Source organism: Rhizophagus irregularis, chromosome 19 (assembly GCF_026210795.1).
Source record: "Rhizophagus irregularis chromosome 19, complete sequence".
In the NCBI taxonomy this organism is placed as follows: domain Eukaryota; kingdom Fungi; phylum Glomeromycota; class Glomeromycetes; order Glomerales; family Glomeraceae; genus Rhizophagus; species Rhizophagus irregularis.
The window spans coordinates 3,788,750-3,815,557 of record NC_089447.1 but is presented as its reverse complement, the minus strand read 5'-3'; the positions used below and the strand labels follow the sequence as shown (position 1 = coordinate 3,815,557).

General features: G+C 28.7%; 5 protein-coding genes across 5 annotated transcripts; 2 read left to right on the top strand and 3 right to left on the bottom strand.

The window, feature by feature from the left end:
• Positions 1 to 75: 75 nt before the first annotated feature.
• Positions 76 to 2,303, bottom strand: OCT59_011375 (uncharacterized protein). Its single transcript, XM_066136459.1, has 2 exons — positions 918 to 2,303; positions 76 to 826 (listed from the first exon to the last, which is right to left on the bottom strand). The coding sequence occupies exons 1-2, from the start codon at positions 1,860 to 1,862 to the stop codon at positions 209 to 211; spliced, it is 1,563 nt and encodes a 520-aa protein (XP_066001078.1). The 5' UTR covers positions 1,863 to 2,303; the 3' UTR covers positions 76 to 208.
• Positions 2,304 to 2,306: 3 nt separating this feature from the next.
• On the top strand, positions 2,307 to 5,036 carry OCT59_011374 (uncharacterized protein). Its single transcript, XM_025334347.2, has 2 exons — positions 2,307 to 2,488; positions 2,569 to 5,036. Exon 2 carries the CDS (start codon positions 2,705 to 2,707, stop codon positions 4,565 to 4,567), a length of 1,863 nt encoding a protein of 620 aa, XP_025177718.1. The 5' UTR covers positions 2,307 to 2,488; positions 2,569 to 2,704; the 3' UTR covers positions 4,568 to 5,036.
• An 11,858-nt stretch (positions 5,037 to 16,894) lies between these two features.
• Positions 16,895 to 18,512, bottom strand: OCT59_011373 (uncharacterized protein; the record flags this gene model as incomplete). The annotated part of the gene is made up of 3 exons (XM_025310865.2): positions 16,895 to 17,637; positions 17,718 to 17,877; positions 17,947 to 18,512. 3 exons carry the CDS (start codon positions 18,510 to 18,512, stop codon positions 17,107 to 17,109), a joined length of 1,257 nt encoding a protein of 418 aa, XP_025177717.1. The 3' UTR covers positions 16,895 to 17,106.
• A 676-nt stretch (positions 18,513 to 19,188) lies between these two features.
• Positions 19,189 to 22,780, bottom strand: OCT59_011372 (uncharacterized protein). Its single transcript, XM_066136458.1, has 2 exons — positions 22,152 to 22,780; positions 19,189 to 21,903 (listed from the first exon to the last, which is right to left on the bottom strand). Exon 2 carries the CDS (start codon positions 21,518 to 21,520, stop codon positions 19,613 to 19,615), a length of 1,908 nt encoding a protein of 635 aa, XP_066001077.1. The 5' UTR covers positions 21,521 to 21,903; positions 22,152 to 22,780; the 3' UTR covers positions 19,189 to 19,612.
• Positions 22,781 to 22,810: 30 nt separating this feature from the next.
• OCT59_011371 (uncharacterized protein) lies at positions 22,811 to 26,611 on the top strand (the record flags this gene model as incomplete). Its single annotated transcript, XM_025317725.2, has 18 exons — positions 22,811 to 22,879; positions 22,948 to 23,020; positions 23,101 to 23,264; positions 23,331 to 23,400; positions 23,489 to 23,634; positions 23,702 to 23,767; positions 23,833 to 23,931; positions 23,994 to 24,121; positions 24,207 to 24,381; positions 24,451 to 24,777; positions 24,849 to 25,054; positions 25,130 to 25,207; positions 25,283 to 25,403; positions 25,479 to 25,593; positions 25,665 to 25,762; positions 25,844 to 25,956; positions 26,033 to 26,095; positions 26,161 to 26,611. 18 exons carry the CDS (start codon positions 22,811 to 22,813, stop codon positions 26,492 to 26,494), a joined length of 2,445 nt encoding a protein of 814 aa, XP_025177715.1. The 3' UTR covers positions 26,495 to 26,611.
• Between the last annotated feature and the right edge of the window lie 197 nt (positions 26,612 to 26,808).

The window sequence follows — 26,808 nt, the reverse complement described above, 5'->3', positions numbered from 1 at the left end:
TTCTTAAGGTCTTCCAAATATTGTTCTCAAACAACAAAAAGGCTATTAAATTTGACTGTACAACTACAGCATGAGTTGAAAAATTTAAAACATTTTTATCGGATTTTTATTATATTTTATTATATTACACAAATGAGGATCTTTAGATTATCAGCCAGTTGAGCCTATAGTAACCAACTAATTATTTATAATAATGAAAAGAAATTAATTATTTTAAAAGATATCCGAAAATCTCTTTATCTAATAACATTGCTCTGATATCAGGTAAGGGCATTGGAATAGTGATTTCGGTTTCTCCTGAGCGGGTTTTATTCAGAACAAAAATTCCATGTCTATAATAGTCCTCTAAGTAAAGATTAAAAATTTTCCATTCATGACAAATCAAACTTTCACTGCAATAGTTAAAGAATTTATTTAAATTCATGCTGTTCCAGGTTGTACGACCCCTTCTTCTTTTGGCATCGACAATATGATTTGCCAATATATAAAACATTTCACGGCGGTGAGTGTTAAACGACAATAGCACAGATTTTGCTTCGTTTTTCTCTAACTTGGAATTTTGGCAGGTTTTCTCCATTTTCTTCTTGTTTGCTATCGGCCCCGAATGTTTAGTTGCTTCAGCCCTTCGACTCAATTTATAATCTCTATAGCTCGTTACTTCATGAGCATGCCAATTCATTTTATCTTCTTCAATAAAGCTCCATGTGGAAAAGAAGCTGACTTTCTCACTAATAGCAAGCAAATGGATATTTGGAATGTCGCTAAGTAAGATTAATGCAACTCTGGCCTCCCGATTTTCAAATAAAGGACCATCGATATCATGGATCTAATAAATTTTAAGTGAATAAAAAAAAATTATTATTTACTTATTCATTTATTGCACAATAACTATAAGGATATATTAAAAAATTATTTACAATTATTTTGAAAATTGAATTTGCAACAGTAACTTTAAAATAATCACGGATAAGCTCTGCCTTCCTTATCAAATCAAAATTTAAAAATACGTGTTGAGAGTCGAATAAATTCTCCAGCAACATTAAGTAGATAGAATCCAAAGTTGATAGGTCATCATTACCGTAAAAATGATTCCAAGTGATACTTTTGTTTTTACTGTGGAAAGCTTGATATTGTTCTAAAATGTGCTCTTTCGACCCAAATCCGTAGAGTAAAATGTTTTTATTTCTATTTAGCTGAAATTCCCATTGAGTGAAGTGTTTTGTAATAGATCTCTCAAGTTCATTAAGTTCTTCGCTGTGTCTCTCAGTAATAAAAGAAAACTCAGCTTTATCATTATGGAAGTTCGCAATATCGTAAGACATATTTCTTACTCTGAATCTCCTTTTCTGTGGGGCATTATCTTCAAAAAATCTCTCTGATCCAGTTAAGATATCTCGTTCGACCACCGGAACAGGTTGAATTCGACCCGGATTCATTTTTATCTGTCGGGAGACGGAATAATAGGAGGGAGTTGACACCCCTAAAACAGGACTAAGATTTTTCGAGTCAATCATTTTAGTCTTAAGAGGGACTTTTCCACGTTTAAACGTTGCAAGAAGAGTTGTCACAACATCTAATTCTTCTTCTCTATTTTGCGTTTCTTCGCCCCCGCTTTCCCCTGTAACTGTCTCCTGCTCCTCGTGTGTAAACTGAAGTTCTTTTTCTTCTAATAGTTGAACCGTTTCAGGCTCCTCCTGTTGTTGAGAAGCCACGAAAAAGGTTTTTGTTCCAGCCTGTTTTCGACTTCTTCGCGGTCTTTGCTTAATTCTTTCGCCTATGGTGCCTTCTTCAGAGGGAGAGTTTGAGAACGTCTCATTGCTCTCAAGAAGGGAATGAGGTTCTTTTTTATGAGATTTGCACATGTGTATTAAAGTTTAAACAGTTTATAGTCAAAACGCGTCACTTAGAACAACCATTGATCTCCTTTACTATTTATGGTCTTGAAAATCTCGTGATTTACAGCTTTTTTTACATATTTAATATCTTTATGTCACGGGAAGATTGTGTCACGAATTAAGATGAAATCAATCAAGAAATGAACTGTTTCCGATACTAATATCTATAATGCAGAGACAAAACAGACCGATTGGATCGTTTGGTTAATGACAAACTTTTTATTTGGTCACATGACTTGATTTTAAACCCAATTTGTGAGACACTAATACTGTTATGGATAATTTGATGACTCCGACGTGGATCATGAAATACTGTATGAATGCGTAAGCCACCAATTATCTAATAAGATGTAACTAAGCCAAATGGTAAATTTATCATAATAAATTTTTCAAATCAGTTCACTATCATCTATCCCATCGTTTATCCTAGCATTTTTCGCTGCGTTTTTTAAGACATTAAAAATATTGCTTTTTATGTTTGGGTGCGAGACATTTTACGACTGTTCAACAAAAAGTATTATACTTTTATTATTACCGTAAACTTATTTGCAATTATACTTTACCAATCTTGGCCTATTCTATTCATATTCAAGGTAATCTAAGATTTAGCGAAACTCAATAGGTTAATTTTGTGTATACTTAATAGTAAATCTCATTATAAATTATCTTTTAGTGCTAAATATTTCGCTCTACAAGCTCAACGATTATTACGAACAATATAAAACGATTATACACTATTTATTAGTCGTCACTTTCAGTCAGCTCTGAACTCATCCTGAATCGCCGAGTTCTAACATCATAAAGTTGCTATGACCAGTAAAGGAAATAGCAAAAATTCACAACGAAAGGTTAAGCAAAAGAAACAAAATACTGATAAAAAAATGGTTACGGTTGATAATCACGTGAAGATGACATCCAATATTGAACCGGGGTTGTTAAAACAAAACGATATTTCACCTGTAAAAGGGAAACAAAATAAATCTTTGAAAAAAGGTATAAAAAGGAAAGCTGAGGATTCTCATGCAATTAACGAAACCTTTCAGGTCTCAAACGCAGCTGTGTCACATCCGAAAATGTCACAAAAGGTTGGGTGTAGACATTTAGAAAAATATAAAGGTGATCGGCCAGATTACTTGGACAATTTCAAGACTATTGCAGAGCTATCCATGAGATGGTACAAAATCGGAATCCCCAGAGAAAATAAGATGCTTATGCACCAAAAATGTTCAGAATGTAGTCTCAAGGGAGATCGATTACACGCATGTCTTGATTGTGTGTTTATCGGATGCTGGCGTGGTGAAAGTCATGCCCGTAAACATTACAAGAACACCCACCACACCTTTGCAACTGATGTGCAAAGATTGGAAATATTCTGTTTTAGATGTGGCGATTATATATATGACATTGACTATGATAATGTCAAGAAACATGAAGAAGTCCGCGCCGAGGAGAAAGAGTCCGATATAAAAGAACCCGCACGAAAACGAGCACGATATGTCCCTTGGAGACCAACTGAAGAAGAGTCAGAAAGAATCAAAAGGAACTCGACGCCTTTTCCTTGCTCAGGCTTGAGAGGGCTTCTTAATATGGGTGCAACGTGTTTCATGAACGCTGTATTACAAACGTTCATGCACAACCCAATAATCAAGAACTACTTCATGACGGATAAACATAATAAGAATATATGCGGTACTTCAGGATGCATGTGCTGTGAAGTTGACAATCTTTTTCAAGAGTTTCATTCGGGAGAGAAGAAGCCATATCCACCATGCAGCTTCTTACAGTCTATGTGGCTTAGTTCTAAAGAGCTTGCCGGATATTCTGAACAAGATGCACATGAATTCTACTTGGCTGCTATTAATAAAATGCATGGGGACTCGCACGAGACTAAGCATCAGGAATTAAATGCCAACATTCAGAATTGTGAATGCATTATGCACAAAACTTTTGGTGGTTGTTTTCAATCCCGGATAAAGTGCTCTCAATGTGACATGTCCTCCGATCGAGAGGAGCATATGGTAGAATGGCAGTTACACCTTCGTGGGCTTGTTACCAATCAGAAGAAGAAGAACGGTACCAAAGGTTCGCAAGAATCTAATAGTAGTGAAATGGATGTTGACAAAAACAGTCTTGAGGACTGTCTCGATAGATATTGTGAAAAGGAACAGCTCCCTGGTTTTAAGTGTGAAGATTGTGAAATTCGCTTGCTGAATGAAGATGACTCATCTGAAAAAGCTAAAGATAGTGTAAATTCATGTTCGAGGACGACAACTTGTAAAAAATTACCTCCAGTTTTGACATTTGTTGTTGAACGATTTCACCGCGCTTCAACAAAAACAAATACTATTAAAAATGAGGCTGAGTTTGAATTTCCTGAAGAAATTGATATGGCAAAGTGGACTAGTCGTGGTCATGATGTTCTTGAAAAAGGAGGAACCCTGGACGATTTACCAAATTATAAATATAATTTACTTTCTGTTGTTAATCATGAAGGGAAAATAAACACCGGTCATTATACGGTGTATTGCAAAAGTCGTGACCGATGGTTCTTGTTTGATGATCACGCAGTAAAGTGTGCAAGTGTTGAGGAAGTTTTACAAAGCAAACGTAAGGCTTATCTTTGCTTTTATGTTGCTGATACTTTGGAGTACGATCAACCGAATATTAATTAAAGTCGACGGGATAATAATATTTCAACCAAACAACGATGGCTTGGATAAATTCTTATACTGAACAATTGTGACGGTTTTAACGTCAAAAAATTTTAATTTTATATTTACAATATTATTCCCTTTTTCTTCTTTTTTCTTTTTTTTTTGATATTGAAGGCAAGGATTAATTTTATTAGTAATAAGGTTCCTTGCATTAATGTTTTAATTGTAAAAATCCTGGATGAATTTTAGTTAAAATAATATTACAAGATTAGAATCAACTTTCTGCATATAAAAAAGGGCATTGTATGCCATCAATAAAAGTATTATATAATCTATTTTCGTTTCAAAAACACACATATAAAAGTACTATATATGCTAATCAAATTTGTCTATTCCCATTTTGTAATTTATATTATGGATTTTTAATGTATAGGACAATCCTAATGATGTGAATTTCTAAATATTAAAATCGAAACCATTTTAAGCTAACATTTTGGATCAATGAATATTGAGTATAAGTCTTTCCATTGATACAACTATTTAGAATTTCTGAAATTATAACTTTAAACATTTTAAAGAATTTATTATCAATTTTTATAAATAACTTAGAATCTGAAAATTTTTTTTTAACATGCTAAAATTTACAAAAAAAAAGGTTTCTTTAATATAAAATACAAACTAGAATTTGCAAGTAAATAAAAAGTTTTTTTTTAGTTATACTATTATTTAACATCTTTAATATAATATATATTATATTTTATTATACCATCATAAAATATATTAAAGTACATATTAAATATTTTTTAATAATAGAATATATTTAAAAAATACTTTAAAGTATTTATTTAAAATATCAATATAATATTTATTAAATATTGTATTATATTAGTAAATACTAAGCATTTTTTAAATATACCTTATATTTAATAAATACTATTATTCTATTAATAAATATTTGGCCCCATCCATTTACCTCAAAAAAATTTCTGTAGTACATTATATTTGAATATACTTATATAATAACTAAATCATTTATAAGATTTACTTGCGATTCTTTATTATAAAAAATGAGAAAATAAGCTGTTAGTTATAAAACAAAATAGAAATAAAATATAACAGTAAATTTAACATATTGATAATTAAAAGGTTACAATGGTCGCAATTTATATATAACCTATAAAAATAATTTGCAACTACAGCAGTAAACTTTTACTAATTCTCAATTTTACTCTTAATATATTCATCAACTATCTTTTAAAACTTTTCCATAATCTTTTAATGCCTTTTTTTCAAAATCATTTGTTAACATTTTGTGTATATATAATATTTTTATAGTAAAAGATTTGCCTAGACTTGTTAAATACTCATCTTCTTCAGAATGTTTATTTTTAATGGTAATGGTGCCACTACTCAACCAGGCAATTTTGTATTGACCATCATCATTTAAATCACTAATATTTAAGTCAATAGAATCACTTTGAGTTTTTTTAATTTTGGAAATACAGTCAAATCTTGATATAGTAAACTCTTAATATAGTGAATTTTTTAGACAACTATAATAAATTTCCCCTCGCTATAATGAATTAACCAATCAAATCTCTTAAAATCTTTACTATAACCTTATAGCGAAGTTGAGGTCTAGACCCTAGGGTTCATTATAACAAGGGTTGACTGAGGATCCCGCTTACTTATAATAAAGGTCACTGTAGAAAATTAGCCCTTTACTAATAGTTTTTACCTTACTTTTTTTTTTAAATTCTATTGGTTAATTAGCTAAAAAGGAAAAAAATCATAACAATATAACATAAAATTTTCTTTTATAGTAGGATTTGCAAAGAATTTTATATATGATTTTTACCTTAGGCCTGGGGTGACCTATCTTATAAGTAAGCGGGGTCCTGTTGACTGTATCTTATAATGCTTATTATATATTTTTTTTGCTAGAATTACTCTAGCATTTTCTAATTTTTTGTCGCCTTCTGCACCTTCAAAGTATTTGATAATTTTGTCTTTATATCCAGACCAAGTTCTACTTTTAACTTTAAAACGGAATTGACCTGATCTTAATTTTACAGTACATTTAGTTTTAAGATATTGTACTAAACTGAATGTATGATAATTAATTAATTTTATGACATTTGGATAAGATGCTTTGACTAAAGTCTAAATTTTTGATTGAAAAATAATGACATCTATGTTATTATCCATTTTAAAGAATAATTATGATACTAGAAAATAAGAAATATGAAATAATATTTATAATAATTTTTTGTAGTTATGGTATTATAAGATCTTTCAAGAGTGTTTCATATAAATTTCTCATTTAAAAATTATTATAACATATAAACAGCATTAAATGTAAAATTTTAATTCCTTTGGTAATCTTAAATTTTCAGCCTTTTCATGAATGGCTTTTTTTCAGCATATATAGGTTTGAATAAGTCTAAAATAAATCTAATATCTCTTAATTTATAGACTTTCACATGTGACTATGATAATATTTTGTGCTTATATATAACATTAAAATGTTTTTAATTGTTAAATACATAGGTCACATGCAAAGTTTCTTTACTAAAAATGGCCAATTTTTTGAAATGATTTTGTAATAATTTTAAAATACTACAAAAATACATTTAATACTTTTATTATATTTTTGCTATTATTTTGTAATTGTATTGTATCTAGGTCTATAAAAATAACTCAAAATAATATCACAATAATTTTTTAATGTTTTTGTTATTATTTATTATTATAATATAATTAACTTTGATATTATTTTAATATTTTAATCTCAAAAATACCTTAAATATATCTTGATATATTTTAAAAATTTTACAAAATAATTGCACAATTGTTTTGAAAGCCATTGTATATAGGTCTATAAAAATATTTCAAAAAATTGGCCATTTTTAGTAAAGTTTATTTAAAATATAATGCAGTAGATTAAAAAAGCTAATGAATCAATCAGTTTCTTTCCGTTACTTTGTATCACTATCTAAGTTATTATTAACCAATATTACCTTATGTCTTAAATACAGTATTGAAGATTATCTCAAATTAAGGTATAAAATAGAAATCATTTAGTTGTTCAATTCTTTACAAAAACTTTAAGTTTTCAAGCAATATCATTTTGATATCATTTTGATTCAATATTAATTTAATATCAATATGATATCAAAATAAAATATTATTATTTTAATATCAAAATAGTATCAAAATGATATTAAAATAATAATAGAAATGACATCAAAATAACATATTTAAATTTAACTTTCGATGTCATTTTAATTATTATTTTGATATTATTTCAATATTAATTTAATATTGATATGATATCAAAATGATAATACTTCATTTCAGGACCCCGGATATCACATATATAACTCATAACTGATCTGCATGAATTTAAGTACTTTTTGCTCCTGCTAAAATAGACCTAATTTGCTAAAAATCAAATCAAATCTATACTAATTTGCTAAAACTCAAAATATGAGTTAATAATCTTTTTTTTTATTATCAATAAAAAAATAAATGATTAATATAAATTAAACTGCCAATTTTTATAATTAAAATATGTAGATTATAGATAAAATAATAATTAATAAAAAATAATAAATTAAATAAATAATTATTAAAAAATAAAATGTTGCGAAACTAAACGGACGGTTTTTGGCCCGCATTATGCTTAATTTTGGTCAGAATTATACTTAATTTTGGCCAAAATATGACCTGGACCCCAAAACTAATATTTTTAAAAATATTATTTATAAAGTTAAAAACAAAGGATAAGTTAAATTTAAAAAAAAGTACCAATTTGCTCAAATATAAAATATGACTTTGTAAAATCAATACAATTTGCTAAAACTCATAATTATGACTATTAATTAATTTTCAATCAATTTGCTCTTTCTAAAATTATGAGTTTAACCTAATTTTGATTGAATTTGCTAAAACTCAAATGTGAGTTATATATGTGATGTTCGGGGTCCTTTCATTTTGATATCACATCAATATTAAATTAATATTGAAATGATATCAAAATAATATTAAAATAATACCGTTAAGATAAACTTAATAATATTAATTCTATATTGATTAAAAATGTTTGTATGCATAATGACGCTATCATATATTTCTCTCAAATGAAAGTATAAATTAGAAATCATTTAGTTTATTATTATAAGAGTTAATAATCATATGAATAACACCTGTATAGATTTATATTTACATTAGCAAAATACATACATTTTAAAAATCAATCAAAACATTTTTTATTGCAAAGTAATACAGTTAACTCTTGTTATAACGAACCTTAGGTTTCAGATCCCAACTTCGCTATAAGGCTATAGTGAAAATATTAAGAGATTTGATTGGTTAATTTATTATAGTAAGGGGAAATTTATTATAGTTATCTGAAAAATTCACTATATCAAGAGTTTGCTATATCAAAGTTTGACTGTATATGAGAAAAGGCCAGTCAGCTAAGAAAAAAATAAAACTAATAAAAGACATTGAAGTAGATCTTATTTAAAAGAAGAAATTACGTTAGTCCCTAGATCATAATATGGCAGTTCCTTTTTACTATTCCGCATTATTATTTACATTACTTACATTACACTATTAGTAAATTTTTTATTTTTTATTCATCTCATAATTGATACCATTGTGCTAAATTTTGGATTCCCTTTATTATAATAAAAACTTTCTACAGTACTCTTTTCAATCTTTTCCCTAATAAGATATTAAATTTCACGTTTTACAATTTCAAATGCATAGTTATTAGTCTCTTCCACTTCCTTTCTTAAGTCAAAAACTCTTTTAAAATAGTTACTATTTTGAATTGGATAAACTGGATAATGGAGTAGAATTACGTGACTGATTCAAAGCTTCATTTTCTTCAAAAGGTGAATTGAATGAACCAGATGAAGAACTGGTAGAATTACCGCTTTCACATGATTGATTCGAAGCTTTAGATTCATTGAATACACTATATTAATCAGAATTAAGAAAAATAGGACTTTGAGCATCTGTGTAATATTAATTTATTTTGTTTTAGAGATTGTTTATACTAGCATCAATTAATACAAATCTGAACATAATGGATTTCTCTAGGGATTTAATTCTGCTAAAATCATTTGACAAGCTTCTTTAATGTTATTAAATCTTGAAAAATTTTCTGTGCTTTTGTGATATAGCCAACATCACGTACCTTAAAATTTTTGATTTCTGTAGTATTAAGTTCAGTATTAATTTTACTAAGCTTTACAGTTAAAGAGAATTGCAAAAAGTTTATTAGTGATTTTAGTATTAATTTCTGTAGTAAGTTTACTGAAAATGTTTTGATCTTTAATGTATTATTTTTTGTATTAAAATCATTGACGATTCTAATGACATGTGCAGAAAATTTATCAGAAATTTTTTATTTAAGATTTGACCATATAACACTAGCCTAATGAATAAAAAAACAGCGATTAAGGTTAAAAAAAGCATGATTTCTGAAGAGTTGAGCAATAACAAACTGGACATAATTAGATAAATTGATGCACAGTAATTTTATTAAGAGTGCTTATTAGTGGATCAAGTTTTTTAGATATTAACAATATCAGTTATTTAGAATGAGTTTTTTTGCATATATGTGCTAGGAACATAGGGCTCTTTTATACTTTATTATTTTCAATACCTATGGTAATGGATATTGCCAGAGTGAAGTGAAAATTACATTATTATTTCATAAGATGTTTTCACTAATTGTTAAAAAATTCAGTTTAATCGTTTTGAAATTAATCTGATGGAATTACAGGCTTTATGACAAATTAATATGATATTAGTTAATACTAATAAAGTAATAAAAATAAGTTATTTCTGAGAAATATATTGTTTATTGTTAAGATTACAAAGATCTGAAAATCATAGAAGATCACTCACATTTTTTTTTACATAATTACACGTTGTTTTAACTCCTATTCATACCTTATACAAATCTACTAACAACTCATAAATGGAACTTTATTTTATTATGTAAAATTGGTATTACTATATAGTTGCTATAATATTCCTTTACATTTCATAGGATCTGTAGATGATGAATATGAATCTAAAAATCCAAAAATCATGCATAATTTTTATTTCCATTATACTTTTAAAAATTACAATCTGCAAAGTTGTGTAAATTGGAAGAAAGCTTTTTATTAATAATTCAAGTTGTGTAATAAGAACTTTTGAGTAAAAAAAATGCATTATACAGTTTTGGCTATTGTTAAATAACTGCAGTTATATACAATCACATATGATACAGTGGCATAATTAAATTGTAAGAAAGTAGCTTAGGAATTTAATGCCACACACATTTTTAAAATATATACTGCAGATTACATAATACGTTTTCTTATTTTAATGATGTACAGTACAAATATAATATATATTGGTTATTAATATAGACAAAATCCACAAATAAAAAGCTATAATATTATTTGATTAACAAATATTGTCTTTTGATAAATTTTCTTAAAAAAGTTATGGTCACACCATTTCTAACAGTAATATTTGATAATTTAGAAATATCAATCCTATTTAAAAAATGGTATATCAATTTTAAATATTTGCAAGATTTGTGAAATATAATCATTTAACAACTTACTTTGATGGAAGATCTACTTGAATTTTGAATATAAATGGCAAAAGCTGAATTATCAGATTAGAACCTTCTTTCAGGAGTTTTGAGTTGCCTTCAATGGTTATTTAATTATCATTATCTCCAATAAAAAGTTCTAGATCTAAGCTCTTTTCAATTTCAGAAGTATTTACCTTGAATAAATAAGATTTTTACAATAAAAGAAAAATATCAATATATAAAATTTAATATTAATGATTCAAATTATATTTAATTAGAATAAATACAAATCCATTTATATTATATAAGTTGTATTCTAAATATATAACATGATTAGTTTTGGGATTCTTATTAAAAACTGAATCTTGATTTAAAGAACTTTCATTAAAAATCAAATCTTGATCTGAAGGCCATTTACAATTAGAAAAATCATTAGTGCCATTACTTTTTTCATTTAGACTGATTATAGATTGGAATGAAGAAAAAGCCAAATCAGCAGATATAGCATGAAATTTTTGTATATATTTTAAATTCTAAAAAAAAAAGAGTATTGTGAAAATATAAATAAAAAGTCTTATGAATGGCTTAAAATTACCTTTGCAATATCCAATATAAGTGTTGTTAATACTTTTTTTTGACCAAGAAAATGTTAACTTTATATCATGGGGTTCATTGATAAGTTAGTTTTGTACTTTCTTTAAGAAATCTTCAGTTTTATCTATTGTCAAAAAGTGTACATGTGCAAAACTAAAAAACATATAAAAACATTTAATTTATAATTAAAAAGAAGCAATTAAAAAAGTAATGATCTTTCAGAAGAAATTAAAAATCACTTATACACACTTATTACTTGGTCTTTTTAGAATATGAAATTGTTTTCCTTGCAAAATAATAGATATGGACTGCACTAGCTCTTTTCTTATTATGCAAATCATTAGAATTATTATAAAAAGTTAAGATTGCATTAGCTATATATTATAAATACCATTCGCTTTTCAAAGTTAGGAAACATTCATAGAAAAATTATTTGGAAGTACATTTCAAAAATTTATTATCCTTTTATGTGTATTGCTTATTTAAGAATTTACCATTTTGCAAAAAGAATAAATGTCTTTAAATATAAAAATATACATTTATCAACATCTATGATTGGCTTTTACCAGTTTGTTGAACTGTTTGTAGAGTTGGTTTTGACGTTTTGTAATATCTGATTTACTTGTATATAAAGCTCTACATGAGCCAGCTTGAGCCAAGCCAAGGGCTAGCTCAGCTTGGCTCAGCTTGGCTTGTTCCAAAAGCTCACAAGCTAGCTCATTTTCAAAATCATATAAAATTTATTATAACTAAAATTTCAAAACGAGATAACTTCGCCAATATTGCTCCAAATTTAATGATTTTACTACCATTAGATTCGTCTCATCAAGAGGAATCGAATGGTAGTAAATTCATTAAATTTGGAGCAATATTGGCGAAGTTATCACGTTTTGAAACTTTAGTTTTAATTTTCAATAAATTGAGCCAAGCCAGCACCAAGCCTATAATTGCAACTTGGTTTAGTTTGACTTGGCTCAGCTTAAAAGCTCATGAGCTGGCTTGGCTCATGTAGAGTACTACTTGTATAACAATATTAATTGCCAGAATATTTGGTATTCTAAAGATACGTTTCCAGTGGCTGCGGTGAGAGTATTGAGATTAAGGTTGCTTGTCTAAACCTCTTCAAAATTGTTTTGTCAAAATTTTACTATAGATTTATTATAGTTTTAGCAGAGTTTTGGCAGTTTTAGCATTTATAATAAGTTTCGGTAGTTTCGCCTTTCTCTAAAGTTTCACCAGTTTTTTAATATAACTTTAATATAGTTTCAGCAGAATTTTACTTTTCGGTGAAATGCCATCTTGTCTAAACCCCTAGGTTTCAGCAAGCAACCTTAATTGAGATTGAAAAATTTGAGCTTTCACATTATCTTGCAAAACAAGGAGTCTTCTTTGTATACAACTATTGTTTTCTTTTCATTTAGTAAGTAAATTTGTTTTTTTTGTTTTAATAAGAGTAAGTTTGTTAAAAAGGTTGAGGGTATAGAATAAATACATGTATATATACATTTCTTTATAAATGATAGACTCTTTAAAAAAATCATTTTTATTATGGCTTCCTTATATAGCAAACTATAGCTGATGCTGGGTACACCATCAACTAATTAAATCATTACTATCTTGTGATTATCATGTAAATAATAAATCAGCATATTTTGATTATATTGAATCCTTCTAGTACTGTCAGAATATGTACCCAGGGTACAGTGACACCTCTCTAAGTGCACCCTCCTTGGGACCATAGTAAAAAAATAGTAGAATGTGCACTTAGAGAGGGTGTGCATTTATAGAGAGTAAAATATTAAGAGCTCTTATAAGTTGGGACCAGGCCCACCGTGCACTTAAAGAGAATTTATATAGTGTGTGCACTTATAGAGGGTGCACTTATAGAGGTGTCACTGTATATACAATTTTTAAACCAGGTATTTTGTATTAGTACAGTACGGTATGATTTACTCTTGGATACATTTACACATTTTTTCCGAAAGGCGAATTCTTTATTGCGTATTTTTTAAATATTTATTTTTTTGAATCCTAATTAATGCAAAGTCAATGTGATGTTTATAAAAATCTTAATAAATTTTTATGATATTTACATTAATTATTTGATGGTACACCCGGACACACCCATCTACACATGTTTTTTTGAAAAATATAACTGATAATGAATTAACGATAATCCTGGTCCATAATACTTTGTAAACTAATACAATTTTCATTTCAGAATTCTGAGAATTTTGGAAACTTTTACTGTTTTGTGCTTTATAAAGAAATCTACATAAGCAAGAATTAATAATTTTATGATTGCATTGAGCTCATTGTGTTATTGGAAAATTTATTCTATTCTGCGTAATTCTGGACGAATAAATTATAGTTGAAAAAAAAATGTGAAATCGCAAAAGCATTAAATTTCGGGTTTCAATGAGACCTAACTCTCGAAGATGATTTGGGATGGACTATGTAATACCAATCATATCTTAAATCAATCCAATTCTCTTCGAATAACCGATCATGCACCAACTGCTTCTTAGAGTCTTCCGCATTTTGTGGAAATATTTTATATGTTGCTCGTGTTGTTTGCCTTGTACTTCTATAGCAAATCCATATTGTGAATAGTACATGTCAATTCTAATCCTCGAGGATGTTCAGACGTTTTTAAAGTCTGGTTTGCGAATATCAGGAGTGTGGGCCAAGAATTTGAGTTATGACTTTACGACATAAATTTTTGTGTTTACTTAGGCAATGTGGGTATTGGACACAGAGATTTAGATATTCAGACACATACCACCTATACTGTGAGTCAAGGAAAATTACCAGCACATTGTGGACTAAGAGGTACAGTCCATTCATGTCCTTTGGCACATCTCCAGTGCATTGAGGTATTTATGTTGATGTATTCTGTAGACAAGCATTCACCAACACGTTCTTATGCGATACTATTTGCTATGTCAACATCAAGGTATTGGTACTTTTGATAATATCCTTAGCCGAAGCCTTCCATTAATGCCCTTTAATACATTGCCATTCAAGAGGATCTTGTCTATTAATATACTTCAGTTGCAAGGCAAAGACTTTCCTTTTTTTTTTTTGCAAACTTCTTCATATCGAGTACAACAATTTTAACAGCACACCACGGACACCATGATTAAGAGTTGTAGATCATTTATGGCCTATGGCACACTTCTAAAGTAATAGAGTCTTACCATTAATGATTTTTTGGAAAGACACACTCCTCCTTTATTATATACGATCTCTGTAGACAATCATTTGGTTGGCATTTGTAAATAATATGCTCGGCTAATACCTCCCTTGAAATATCCGCTGCTCCAATATCTTTTTGCATTTACTTTTGTTCCTTTTCGCCAGCTTCTTTATTGTGTATTATCCTACAAAATTATAATAAAGAGCTTTGCTTTGAATTTTTAAATATGTGCGTGCGTGTTTTATGTGTATATGCAAGAAAAAATTTTTTATTAAAACAGATTTCGGGACGCGATCCATTATACAGAAGTACGAATACAAAAGTTCAGGATTTTGCCCGTGATACATGACGGCGGAGTTTCTATGTTAAGACCTAAACTTTCAGTTTTACACTCTTCCTGATAATATGCCACAACTGAATCATAGATTCCATTGTTTAATAAAGGAAGCAAAATATCCAATAAACTAATAAAACCTGAGATCTGAACATTGGTTTGTTCTTTGGTTCCCCTCAACTTCTCTTGTCTGTAAAGTAATAATAGGAATTTCTAATTCAGTTGAATAAATAATAATTTATCCTTTGATTTTTAGAAAACTTTTCATTTCTGGAAATTCCGATACCTTCCGGCTTTAAGAGCAATGAATAATTGTTAATTATAATTCATAATATATATTCAATAATTTAAACGAATAACATTACCTTAATCATTTCCTCGTAACCAAACATACTTGTACTTTTTTCAGTAAGAAGATTCCATTCACTTTTATCTATTTTAAATTAGTGAAATAATGATAACTAAGATAACCGTAATCCAAATCTAGATTAATTTCTTTTGTTGTTATTGTCAGATAATGCACGCCATTTTCTTTGTATTTTTCCCATTAACTAAAAAATCAAATAAAATCAAATCGTATTGAAATATGGTAAATCCGAATATAGTCGGCTACAGTCGGCCATAACGAAGTAGGGCATCCCGGCCGATCAGGCCTTCGTTATGAGAATGATTCGGTATAATGTGAAAATTTGGTATAATGTGGGAAAAATTTGGAAAATCAACACATTTGTAAAACATGAGGCAAAGAAAATTGCGAGATATAAATCATTAATCTTTTGATAAAATAGATTATAGTAAAATTTGCTTATTTGAGAAGAATATAATGAAATTGTATTGTTAGTTAAACGGTATATCACATTTAATTGGTTCGGTATAACGAGAATGTTTTCATATGTTAAAATCGGTACTACACTGAAATTCGTTATATTGTGAAATTCGTTATATCAAAATTCGCTGTAAGAAGGGCCGGTGATTTGGCTATATCTATTCAAGATAACTGAATTATAGAGTTTAAAAATAAAGTTGCATGTAAAGCTAGAATATATAATTTTAATGATGTGTAATTGAAGTTTTTAATGAAATTTGGATTTGAAACTCGATCAAATTTGACATTAGCTTCATAAAGGTTTTCAATAGAAAAGACTTATAAATCAAATATAGAATTCATGTAATACATACGCAACTATATGAAAATACTTTTATAAATAAAAAAAAAAATCACAAGTTAAAAAGCTGTTGTATTTTAAGAAAAGTCAAACGAAATTTAAGAAATCGATTAAAAATAATTACATTTTTAAATTAATGAAAAAAATGAATTAATAAATTATCACGAGAGAACGACTCCAGAAACTATTGTTAGGATCTAAATGTCATATACTTATCTGATATTTTTAAAAATTTACTAATTATGGAATTAGTCGATCCCATTATTAATAAAATCATGTGAAAGCTCCATGTCTAGATCATGATAAAGTGATTTATAATAAAACTCTAATGAATATACCAAAATATATTACTAAAATGTAATTGAATCTTTGAAATTAAAAAATTTAGACCGCCATTATAAAATTAAGAAATTTAATCATTTTAACTAACGATTTTATGATGTTTGCAAACCATTTATTTTTACCGAAAAATTCTTTATCGATGATCATACAAAAACAAGTTTTTTGATTTCCAAATATTTAAGACATTTAATATTGCCATTAATTGCTAGATAAGTAATAATTAATGTTAAAAAAGAATTTAAGAATAAAGTTTAATATAAAATTTAATTCTATCAGTTAAATAATTTAATTAAAAAAAAAAGAAAAAATTCATTAATTATTATAGTTCCAATTAACATTTCTTTCATCATCAAGTATACCAATACGATGATAATAAGTTTTAGGTCTTATGTAAGGATCTAAATCTAATTGAGCTTTTCTTAATCTAGCTTTTAATTGATTCCTTTCATTAATGATTTGTTCATCATCAGGACCTTCTATCCATTTTTTATTTATATTTTCGAAATCATGCTCCAATTTTGTCCTTATTTCCATTAATTCTTTTTTCTTTATTTCATCTTTCATTTTATAATTGTCTTCTTCTGTAGGGGGTATATATTCGTATTTCCATTTGTCTCCACCACCTAACTCTTCAATAATATGTTCTTGTGGTATGAAATTCTTAAGATCCTGGTCGGTTTTAGTAAATTGAATTTTTGATGCCACAACTGGATCAAGTAATGGCGTTATAAGTTTCCACACTTGAGGAAAAACCCATGGAGCTTTGTGAATAAGTAAAATTCCTAAACTTTCTGGATAATATGCTTCAAAACATTGAATCATGAATTTAACATATTGTAAATCCTATAATGAAAATTATTAAAATTATTAAAATTATATTACTTATAACGTATAAATTTCTAAATGTCCTTTATTTATCTTACCATATTAGCTAAACTGAATCCTTCCATATTAAATATGAGACAGCCTGTCTCAATTGGAGGTTGAATCATCAAGCGAACAGTTTCCATAACATAAATTGTAAACATTTGAAGAACCTCTAAATTTTGTTCATCTTTCTTATGAGCCTTAACATTTACATAACTTTCGATTCGATTATAATTATTAGAATTCATGTTAAAAGAAAAATTTGAAAAATACTAATTCACTTACGTTATTGGTCTACCTTCTTTATCAGTTCCTCTGACAAAACTCTTTCCACTCGTAAATTGAATTGACAATCCTTTAACTCCTTTTTCAGCAAAATATTTTTCCATGCCTAATTCACCCCCTTTAATAATGTTATTTACATCAAATTGTAATCGCCATTTTAAAGTTGATATTAACATAATAATAGCTTTCTCAACATCCCATTTTCTAGCTCTAAGAAATCGTAATAATAAAATATCGGGATCGTCAGCTCCAGTTAATATCCAAAACGCTTTACGTAAATCTTCCGGACTGTACATTTCCATAGCAGATATAAATTCTGCAGATTCATTATATTTATCATTATTTGATTTTGTTCCATTTGAATTTTTATTCTTATACCCATTTTTAATTTTGTCCTGAGATTTAGAACCATAATTTTGAAATTGTTCGCTTTGAATTATTCCATAAATAACAAACATATTAGCATAGCATATACGCAATAATTCAGCTTGTTCTTTTGTAAGTGTACTAACATGACCTGACTTTGAGTCTTCTTGTTGTTGCTTTAAAGCGATAGCGGTGCTCATCTTGGTTAAATGTTTTTAAAGTAAAAAGAAAAAAGGAGAAAAAGTAGAGAGAGATATTGAAGTATTAAATTGGTTTTATTATTGAAATATTTATTTATAATTACATGAAACTATTAAATACAGCCAGATTTCCCCAGGTTACACAACATCTGATTGATTGATTTGAAAATGTTATTCTGGAAAATGGAACGTTCAAATAAAGGAAATAAAAAAGCGTTAAAAATTTTCAATAAATTATACTTATTAGTACTTATTAATACAAAAGAAAAATTTTTATTTTATATTAATTACATTACAATTTGATAATATATTTAGTACCTTGCTCATTTGATCAAATAAAATAGGTTTTACATGCTATTATTAAATGAATAAATTATTAAATGAATAAATGAAAACAATCAAATTTTGAGTAACTCGGAGAAATTTGGAGAGTGAGTTCTCCAAACTTCCACGTGAGCTGTTGTGGAAACTAAACATGCATAAACATGTCAGATTGAGTACTAACTAGTTAGAATATTCTTTAGGAAAATTGTCGATTAATGAATATATTACTTAATGCGGATTAGTCTATAACTCTATATAACAAGTAATGGTTAATGTTTAAAAATATTCGGATCAGAAGAATATTTTATTTTTTTACTTTTTATTTTTATTTTTTTTTCTTTTTGAATTTTTTTAGCCTTTTTTGCTTTTTTAATAATGATTATTATAAGAAAATTAATACGCGAAAAGTAAATTCGGAGATATAAAAATTATAAATAGATGATATGAAACTTGATTTCCGATTCTTTTTTTTTTTCTTAAAAAAAGTCCACTGAACTATTTTTTGAAATTTTTGTACAAGAGATCAGCTTTTGTTTTACGATTAATATACAATTTACCCTTTCAAAATCCCTAAACCAAGAAAAGAAGCTTCTACATTATATGATGGATCGATGAGAGAAGTAAAACGAATTGCTGAATTTTTTCAAAAGATGTATTTTTACATAAAAAAGGAAAAAAGTAAAGGGATAAAAAATTTTTGAAGTTCAAACTAAGTAAACTAAAATGATTATTTTTTTTTTTAGTTATGACTAAATTTTTTTTCTTTTCTTTTTTTTTTATGCGGCCGCAGCATAATATCCGGATAAATATACTGTTTCCTGACCCAAACATTCCTTAACTAATAATCTCTTCAATCTTTCACAACTTGTTCTACAACCTGAACTTGCTGCTTTTTCAAACCAGTATGTTGCTCCTTCCAGGTTAGCTTCACATCCGATTCCTTTCTCAAGGGCATTGGCTAAATGATACATGGCTGTGAGATGATCTTGTTCAGCAGCCATTCGAAAGTGTTCGAATGCAGCTACTTCATCTTTTTCACATCCAATACCTAATTGAAGACATACTCCAAGTTTGTCTTGAGCTCTCGCGTGGTTTTGTTCCGCTGCTGCACGATACCAACAAACTGCCATGGCTTCATCTTTTTTCACTCCGATACCATTCGCATAACAAAATCCCAAATTACATTGTGCCCATGGGTTTTGCGCGTTAGCGGAAAGTTGATACCAATATACAGCTTTTTCTTCATCTTTTTCAACACCAAGACCTTCTTCGTAACAATATCCCAGAGAATTTTGTGCCAATGCATTACCTTGTTGAGCCGCATGTGTAAACCATTTTACAGCTTCTTGTTCATCTTTTTCTACACCGATTCCATTGCGGAAGCAATACCCAAGACTTAATTGAGCCGGTGCATGATGTTCTTCAGCAGATAAAAAATACCAGTACACTGCTTCTATTTCATTAACACTAACACCAATACCATTTTGGTAGCAATATCCAAGGGAATGGTAAGCAAAGATGTTGCCACGTTCAGCTGATTTAGTGTACCAATTTACTGCTTCAGCTTCATTTTTTTCTACACCAATTCCGTTCTGATAACAAAAACCAAGGTTATGTTGAGCACGAGCATGGCCTTGAAGAGCTGCTTTATTATACCAATAAGCTCCCTCAACATCATCCTTCGGTACACCAATGCCATTTTGATAACAATATCCAAGATTACATTCTGCCCATGGATAACCTTGTTCTGCTGATTTGCGATACCATTTGGCAGCTTCTACAGGATCTTGTTCTACTCCGATTCCATCCTCATAACAATAGCCTAAAGAATTTTGAGCAAAAGCATTTCCCTGCTCAGCGGATAAACGATACCATTTAACAGCTTCAACTACGTCCTTTTCTACTCCAATCCCATCTTCGTAACAATAACCAACATTATAAATTGCGACAGATTCACCTTGTTCCGCTGCTTTTCGATACCATTTCATCGCTTCAACCTCGTCCTTCTTAACTCCAAACCCCTCGCCGTAACAGAATCCTAAAATTCCTTGACCACGTGGATGGCCTTGTTCTGCTGACTTTTTATACCATTTAAAGGCTTCTGATTCCTTTTTATCCACACCTACTCCATCATGATAACATACACCTAATGAATACTGTGCAGCAGGATGATTTTCTTTACAAGCCGCATAAAATAGCCAAGCGATTGCAGTTTTTCCTTGTTCTTTAACTTTTTGCTGCCACATTTCTGCTTCAGCACGATCAATACGAACCGAAGGACGTCCATATTTTCTTAAAAATGCAAGCCTAGCTTGAGCCAAACCATTACCAAGTTCAGCAGCAGGTATATAATGTAGTTCGGCTTGTTTAAAGTCCTTTTCAACACCTAAACCAAATTCATAACAGAATGCCAATATCCCCTGAGCCTCTGGATGATTTAAAAGGGCAGCACGTTGGAAAAATTCAAAAGCTTTTTTTTCGTCTTTTGGTTTTCCGGTACGTCCAAACATGTATGTTTCACCCTGCCTATAAAGATACTGAGCATCTTGTTCTTGTTGACAAGTTTTGCTACTACTACTGCTACCGCTATTTCCGAAAGTATATCTTTTGTTTAGTTTTGACACTAATTTTTTTGATCGATATAAGAAGTGTGCCGCGGTTTGTGAGATAGGATGAACTGCCATTATAGATTATTTCAGTATGACAAATATTACTGGTGTTTCAGAAGATTAAAGAATTCAAGACAGGAGAAAAAAAGTAATCAATATAGAGAAATGAAAAAAACGACAAATATGTAAAAAGAAATATTATTATTTTGTGCAAATGAATAATTGTCAATTTTTTGTAATTGAATAAAACTATATAATAATGTATTTTCTATATAATGAATGATCTATTGAAGATCTATGAAAGATCTTTCTAAGTATGCTTGGCATAAGAGAGCAAGCATACACTATGCCTTAGGCAAAATATTAGGATTCCTAAGATTCCTGTTATTGATAATGTTGAAGGTCCAGCGGTAATTTAAGACTGATTCGTTTTATTTCGTAATTTATTTTACCTTTTGCTAAGGACGCGCCAGAAAATTAGGGAGGGAAGGGCCATTTTAAATCATTGGTAGGTTATCCGTGTATTACCCGAGAAAAAAAGAAAACGGAAAAGGATAAATAAAAAGTATACAAAACCAGTTATTTTTAACAAATATCGAAATAATAAAAAGACAAGTCTTCACTTTTAGTACGATGAGCATGTTACAATTAGAAAACAGAAAAAAAATTTTTGTTAGGTTGCTTAATGCAATTAACAAATTTTTACCTTTAAAAATGAGCTTAAAAGAGCCAGACGAAGGATCTTAGCGGATATAGAGAACGAGAAAACCTTAGAATATGATGTGAACTATAGTATAAGATGGGGTATTACTTATTTTACTTATTTATTTTTTGTATGTAGGAGAATTTACTTTTAAAGGTGCTTATTTTCTTTGTTGTCAAGTTATATTTATTAAAATAAACCAAAAAACTGAAAACAGCAATGGAAAAATATATTAAATGTATATAAGTTACTTTTGTTTCAACTTAGTGGAGAAAAAAAAATCGTAATGTTTTATAATAGAAATATGTTTAGTAAAAATTCGTTAGATGTTCATCGCCTTTTTGATATTTTATTTTAAAAAATTGTATCTCTCTTTTATACAAAGAAAAAAATTTTTTTATTGTCGTCGAAGAGTGGCGGCGGAAGGATCTGAAGGGGAATAGATAATTTCAAACGTGTAGTACCGATATGTTCCAATAAGTTATTCGGAAAATTTTTGATTGGATATTTTTGGTTATATGCACTTTATAATTGATTGTAGAACATAGAAGAACGTTACAATAAAAAATATATAGATCCGAATTCCGCAGTAATAATTTAGATTATTATCGCATTAGATCTTTTGTCAACATAAAAAAACAAGAAGTTTTATTTATAACAATATGCCTGGTGCAAATCCCTACGATCTAGATCCAGAAGTTCGAGCGCTTTTGAAGATTGAAACTTTTCAGGTGTGATTTTGAAAATTATTGATCTTCAGTTATATGAAAACTTACTGTATAATTATTTGTTGCAAAAGCAAGGGAAATTTACCACCAGAGAATTTGTCGAAAATATATCAAAAAACATTCTGAAACGAGCTAATCCGAAAGGTTATTAATCTAATTCTAGATATTTACTTCGTTTTTAGATGTTTTTGTATGTTAACATATAGTTCTATATTTTAATCTAGAATTTGATCCTAAGCCGTTTATAAGAACGTTTGAAAGATCTATTGACGAACTTTTGAAACTTCGAGAATCAGTTAAAAAAGAAAGTAAAGATTTAGAAGCAAGTGTACAACTTATAGAAACGGGTCACAGAAAAAAGTTGGTCGAATTGAAAACTACTTTTGAAGTATGAAATTTAATGAATCCATTATATTGATTATTGATAATCTATTAACAGATCATCAATATCTAGGACGTTGTTAACTCATTTGAAACTTTAGAAACAAGAATTAATGAAGTTGGCAATACGGCAATCAGGATCGGTACTATTTTTTTCTTCTTTTGTTTAACAAATATGGTATCTTGTATCAATTATTAATAATAACCTTATCTGTTGATTTATCATTAAAGGCGAGCAGTTAGAGACTATTGATAAACAGAGATCACGTGCTTCTGAGTCTAAAGAATTAATAGAGTATTTCATGGCATTTAATAGAGGCGATATTTCACAATTGGAATATTTACGGACTCAGAATGGAAAAGAAGGACAATTTAAGGTAAGATTTATCTGATAACACATTGTGTTAATTTGTAATTCTAATTGATACATATGGGAAAAATTAGGCTGCTACTATATCAAGAAGATTAAATGCTATAGCAAAAGAAGTTGATATACCAGGAGGTGAAGTTGTGAGTGTCTATGTTTACTTTTGAATTATTTGAATATAAATTTACCTGTATTATTAAAATGCTAGGCTAGATCTCGTATTGAGAAATATTGTGAAGTTTTAGAAAAAGAATTGCTTGAAGAGTTTGACAAAGCATACAGACAAAAAGATAAGGAGACAATGAAGGTTTGTACATTATAGTTTTCTCTGATTATTATTACACATTTATATTTATAATCTTTTTTTAGCATTGTGCAAAAACTCTCCAAGAATTTAACGGTTGCGAATCTTGTATAAAATTATATGTTAATCAACATCAATTTTTTATTACGAAAGTAAATTTGAGTCAAGCAAATGAATTTTTAACAAGTCCAAGGTATTTGAGATTCTATTCAAAATAATGATGAATTTGACATATCCTTGACCAATTTAACGAATACTATAGTTTTGAATCTTGAAAGTTGGAATGATTTACCCAATCCTCAAGTACCACCACCAGCAGTTGACCAAGGACTTGTTGAACTTTATAAGGAGATTAGAGCAACTGTCAAGCAAGAAGCAGAAATTATAAATGCCGTTTTTCCCAATCCTATTAACGTCATGCAAGTATTTTTACAACGAATATTTGCTCAATTGGTATGTGATAAAATATAAATGTGAATAAAATTTTTAAGGGCATTCATATTCTAACTCTTTCCTTAATAGGTTCAAACATACATTGAAAGCCTTTTAACACATGCAGAAAATGATTCTACACTTGCTTACTTGCGTTCTTTAGCATCAGTTTATACTGCAACAACGGAATTAGTTGATGACTTGAAAGGACTTGATATGAGGCAAAAAAGAAACGTGGCTCCATCTAAAATGGTCGAAGAAGGTTCTCGCAAGAGTAATACGATTGCAGAATTGTTGGATCAATGCATTGAAGATTTATTTGTTCCATATACTGAGGGTGATCGTTACATTGAAAAAGAGAAGAAATCCTTGAGTGAACTATATTCATCCTTACTATTGCAATTTAATGCTTATCACGTAAGCGAAAAAATTTATAATTTTATCGATTTTCGTTGCATTGATGTTTATATGTTTTGTTGATATTTTAGATCCAACAACAAAGTAGAGCACAAGCTGGAGGTTTGTTTCAGCGTGCTGTTAACCAAATAACAAATCAAAGTGGTGGAAGAGATATTGCTGATATAGTGACTACGGAAGAGGATGGAAGTTTATCCGTAAGTACAGCTATGCTGATACTTAAAATTCACGTTGAGGCTATAAGACGTTCCGTTAAACTTAGTCCTCCTTCTGAACTGTATGTCGATATAATTAACTCCGTCTTGCAAAATTATCCTGTAAGATATTTATTGTTTAAATTTTAATTTTACAGACCCAAGTTTACTAGTGCATTATTCCATGTCTTATTGGACAGCATCGGTAAACAATATGTAGATACTGCTTTAGATACGTAAGTAATTTTACATGTAATTTTTTTGTAAATTACTAATTTCGAAAGCTGATTTATTTGATCCTTATTTTATAGATGTTTGGATCAGATTACTGCTATGGATTCTAAGTACGAGCCTGATTTTAAACCTTTTAGAGTTATAAAAATAGCGAAGGATATTATACATTTGGCGCAAAATCATTTTCAAATGGCCATTGTAAGAATTTTTTAAATTCTATTTTAGTTATTTAATTTTATAAACTATTTTTTGACATGTATATTTAATATATAGCTTCCTTTGGCTTCTCCATCATTGACAATACACCGAGACCTTACTTCAGATAAGAATAGATTTATGATGGGAGTGGAAAATAAAATGAATTCGGCTGTACAAAAGATGATTGATGGTACTTGATTTATATAGTTTTTTCAACTGTGACCTATAAGGATAAATTCTAATTATATTTCTATTAATTAGTCATTATTGCAAGGTTAAGTTATCTATTGTCACGACAAAAGAAAGTAGATTTCAAACCAAAAGATGAAGATGACATAGTCGCTAGTTTGGCGACAACGGTATAATTTTATTAGTTTTTTAAACTAATTTTACAATTAAAAAATTCATTTCTCATTTTTCTCAAAATTTTAATTTTATAGCCTTGTAATAATTGTGTTGAATATTTGAAAAAAATACACTCATCAATTAGTCAATGCCTTGATGGCAAAAATTTGGAATATGTTCTGATTGAAATAGGTGTAACATTTCATAGGTAATTAGTTTTATATCATTATTTTATTTTTGTATTCTTGGTATTATTTTATTAAGTTCTAAATTTTTTGCCATAGTATTCTTTTGGATCATTTCAAAAAATTTCAAGTGAGTGCGGCCGGAGGTTTAGTTCTGACAAAGTAAGTTTTCATTTCAAATTTAATGTAGGGAAAAACAAACCGTTAAAATATCATTTTCAATTTAGGGATATAGCAAAATACCAAGAAACTGTTGCATTATTTAAGATTCCTCAACTTGATGATCGCTTTGAAATGTTACGTCAATTAGGAAATCTTTTCATCGTTAAACCTGAAATCCTTAAGTCTGTACTTAATGAGGGACATCTTGTTAAAATAGATGTTAAATATCTTCTGCCATACCTTCAGGTTCGTACAGACTTTAGGTCGGCTGGCATTGACGCTTTATTAGGAACAACTGCTGAAATTGGTTCCGGTGAAAGAAATTTTAATGAAAAAGCAAGAGCTAGATTAGCTGCTATGGGACTTAATATTCATATCGGATTAGGAGACATGCCATAAGGTGTTAATAGAATAACGAAAATTAAGATAGTTTTTATTATATTATTATTTAAAATAATTTATTAATATTGTAATAATGTATTTTAAAAATAAAGATCTACCACAAAATTTATATTATGATGATTGGTCATTGATAAACACCAATTTTAAAATTTTTTAACTGGTCTGATAAGAATCAGATGATACTGTATAGATAAAAAATTATATACTGTATAGATTTTCGTCAACTATACTATACAACATCGGAGGTATATATACTCAATATTGTTTAACCGGTTGATAAAAATCAGTTGTAGTTGTTTCTATGAAACCAA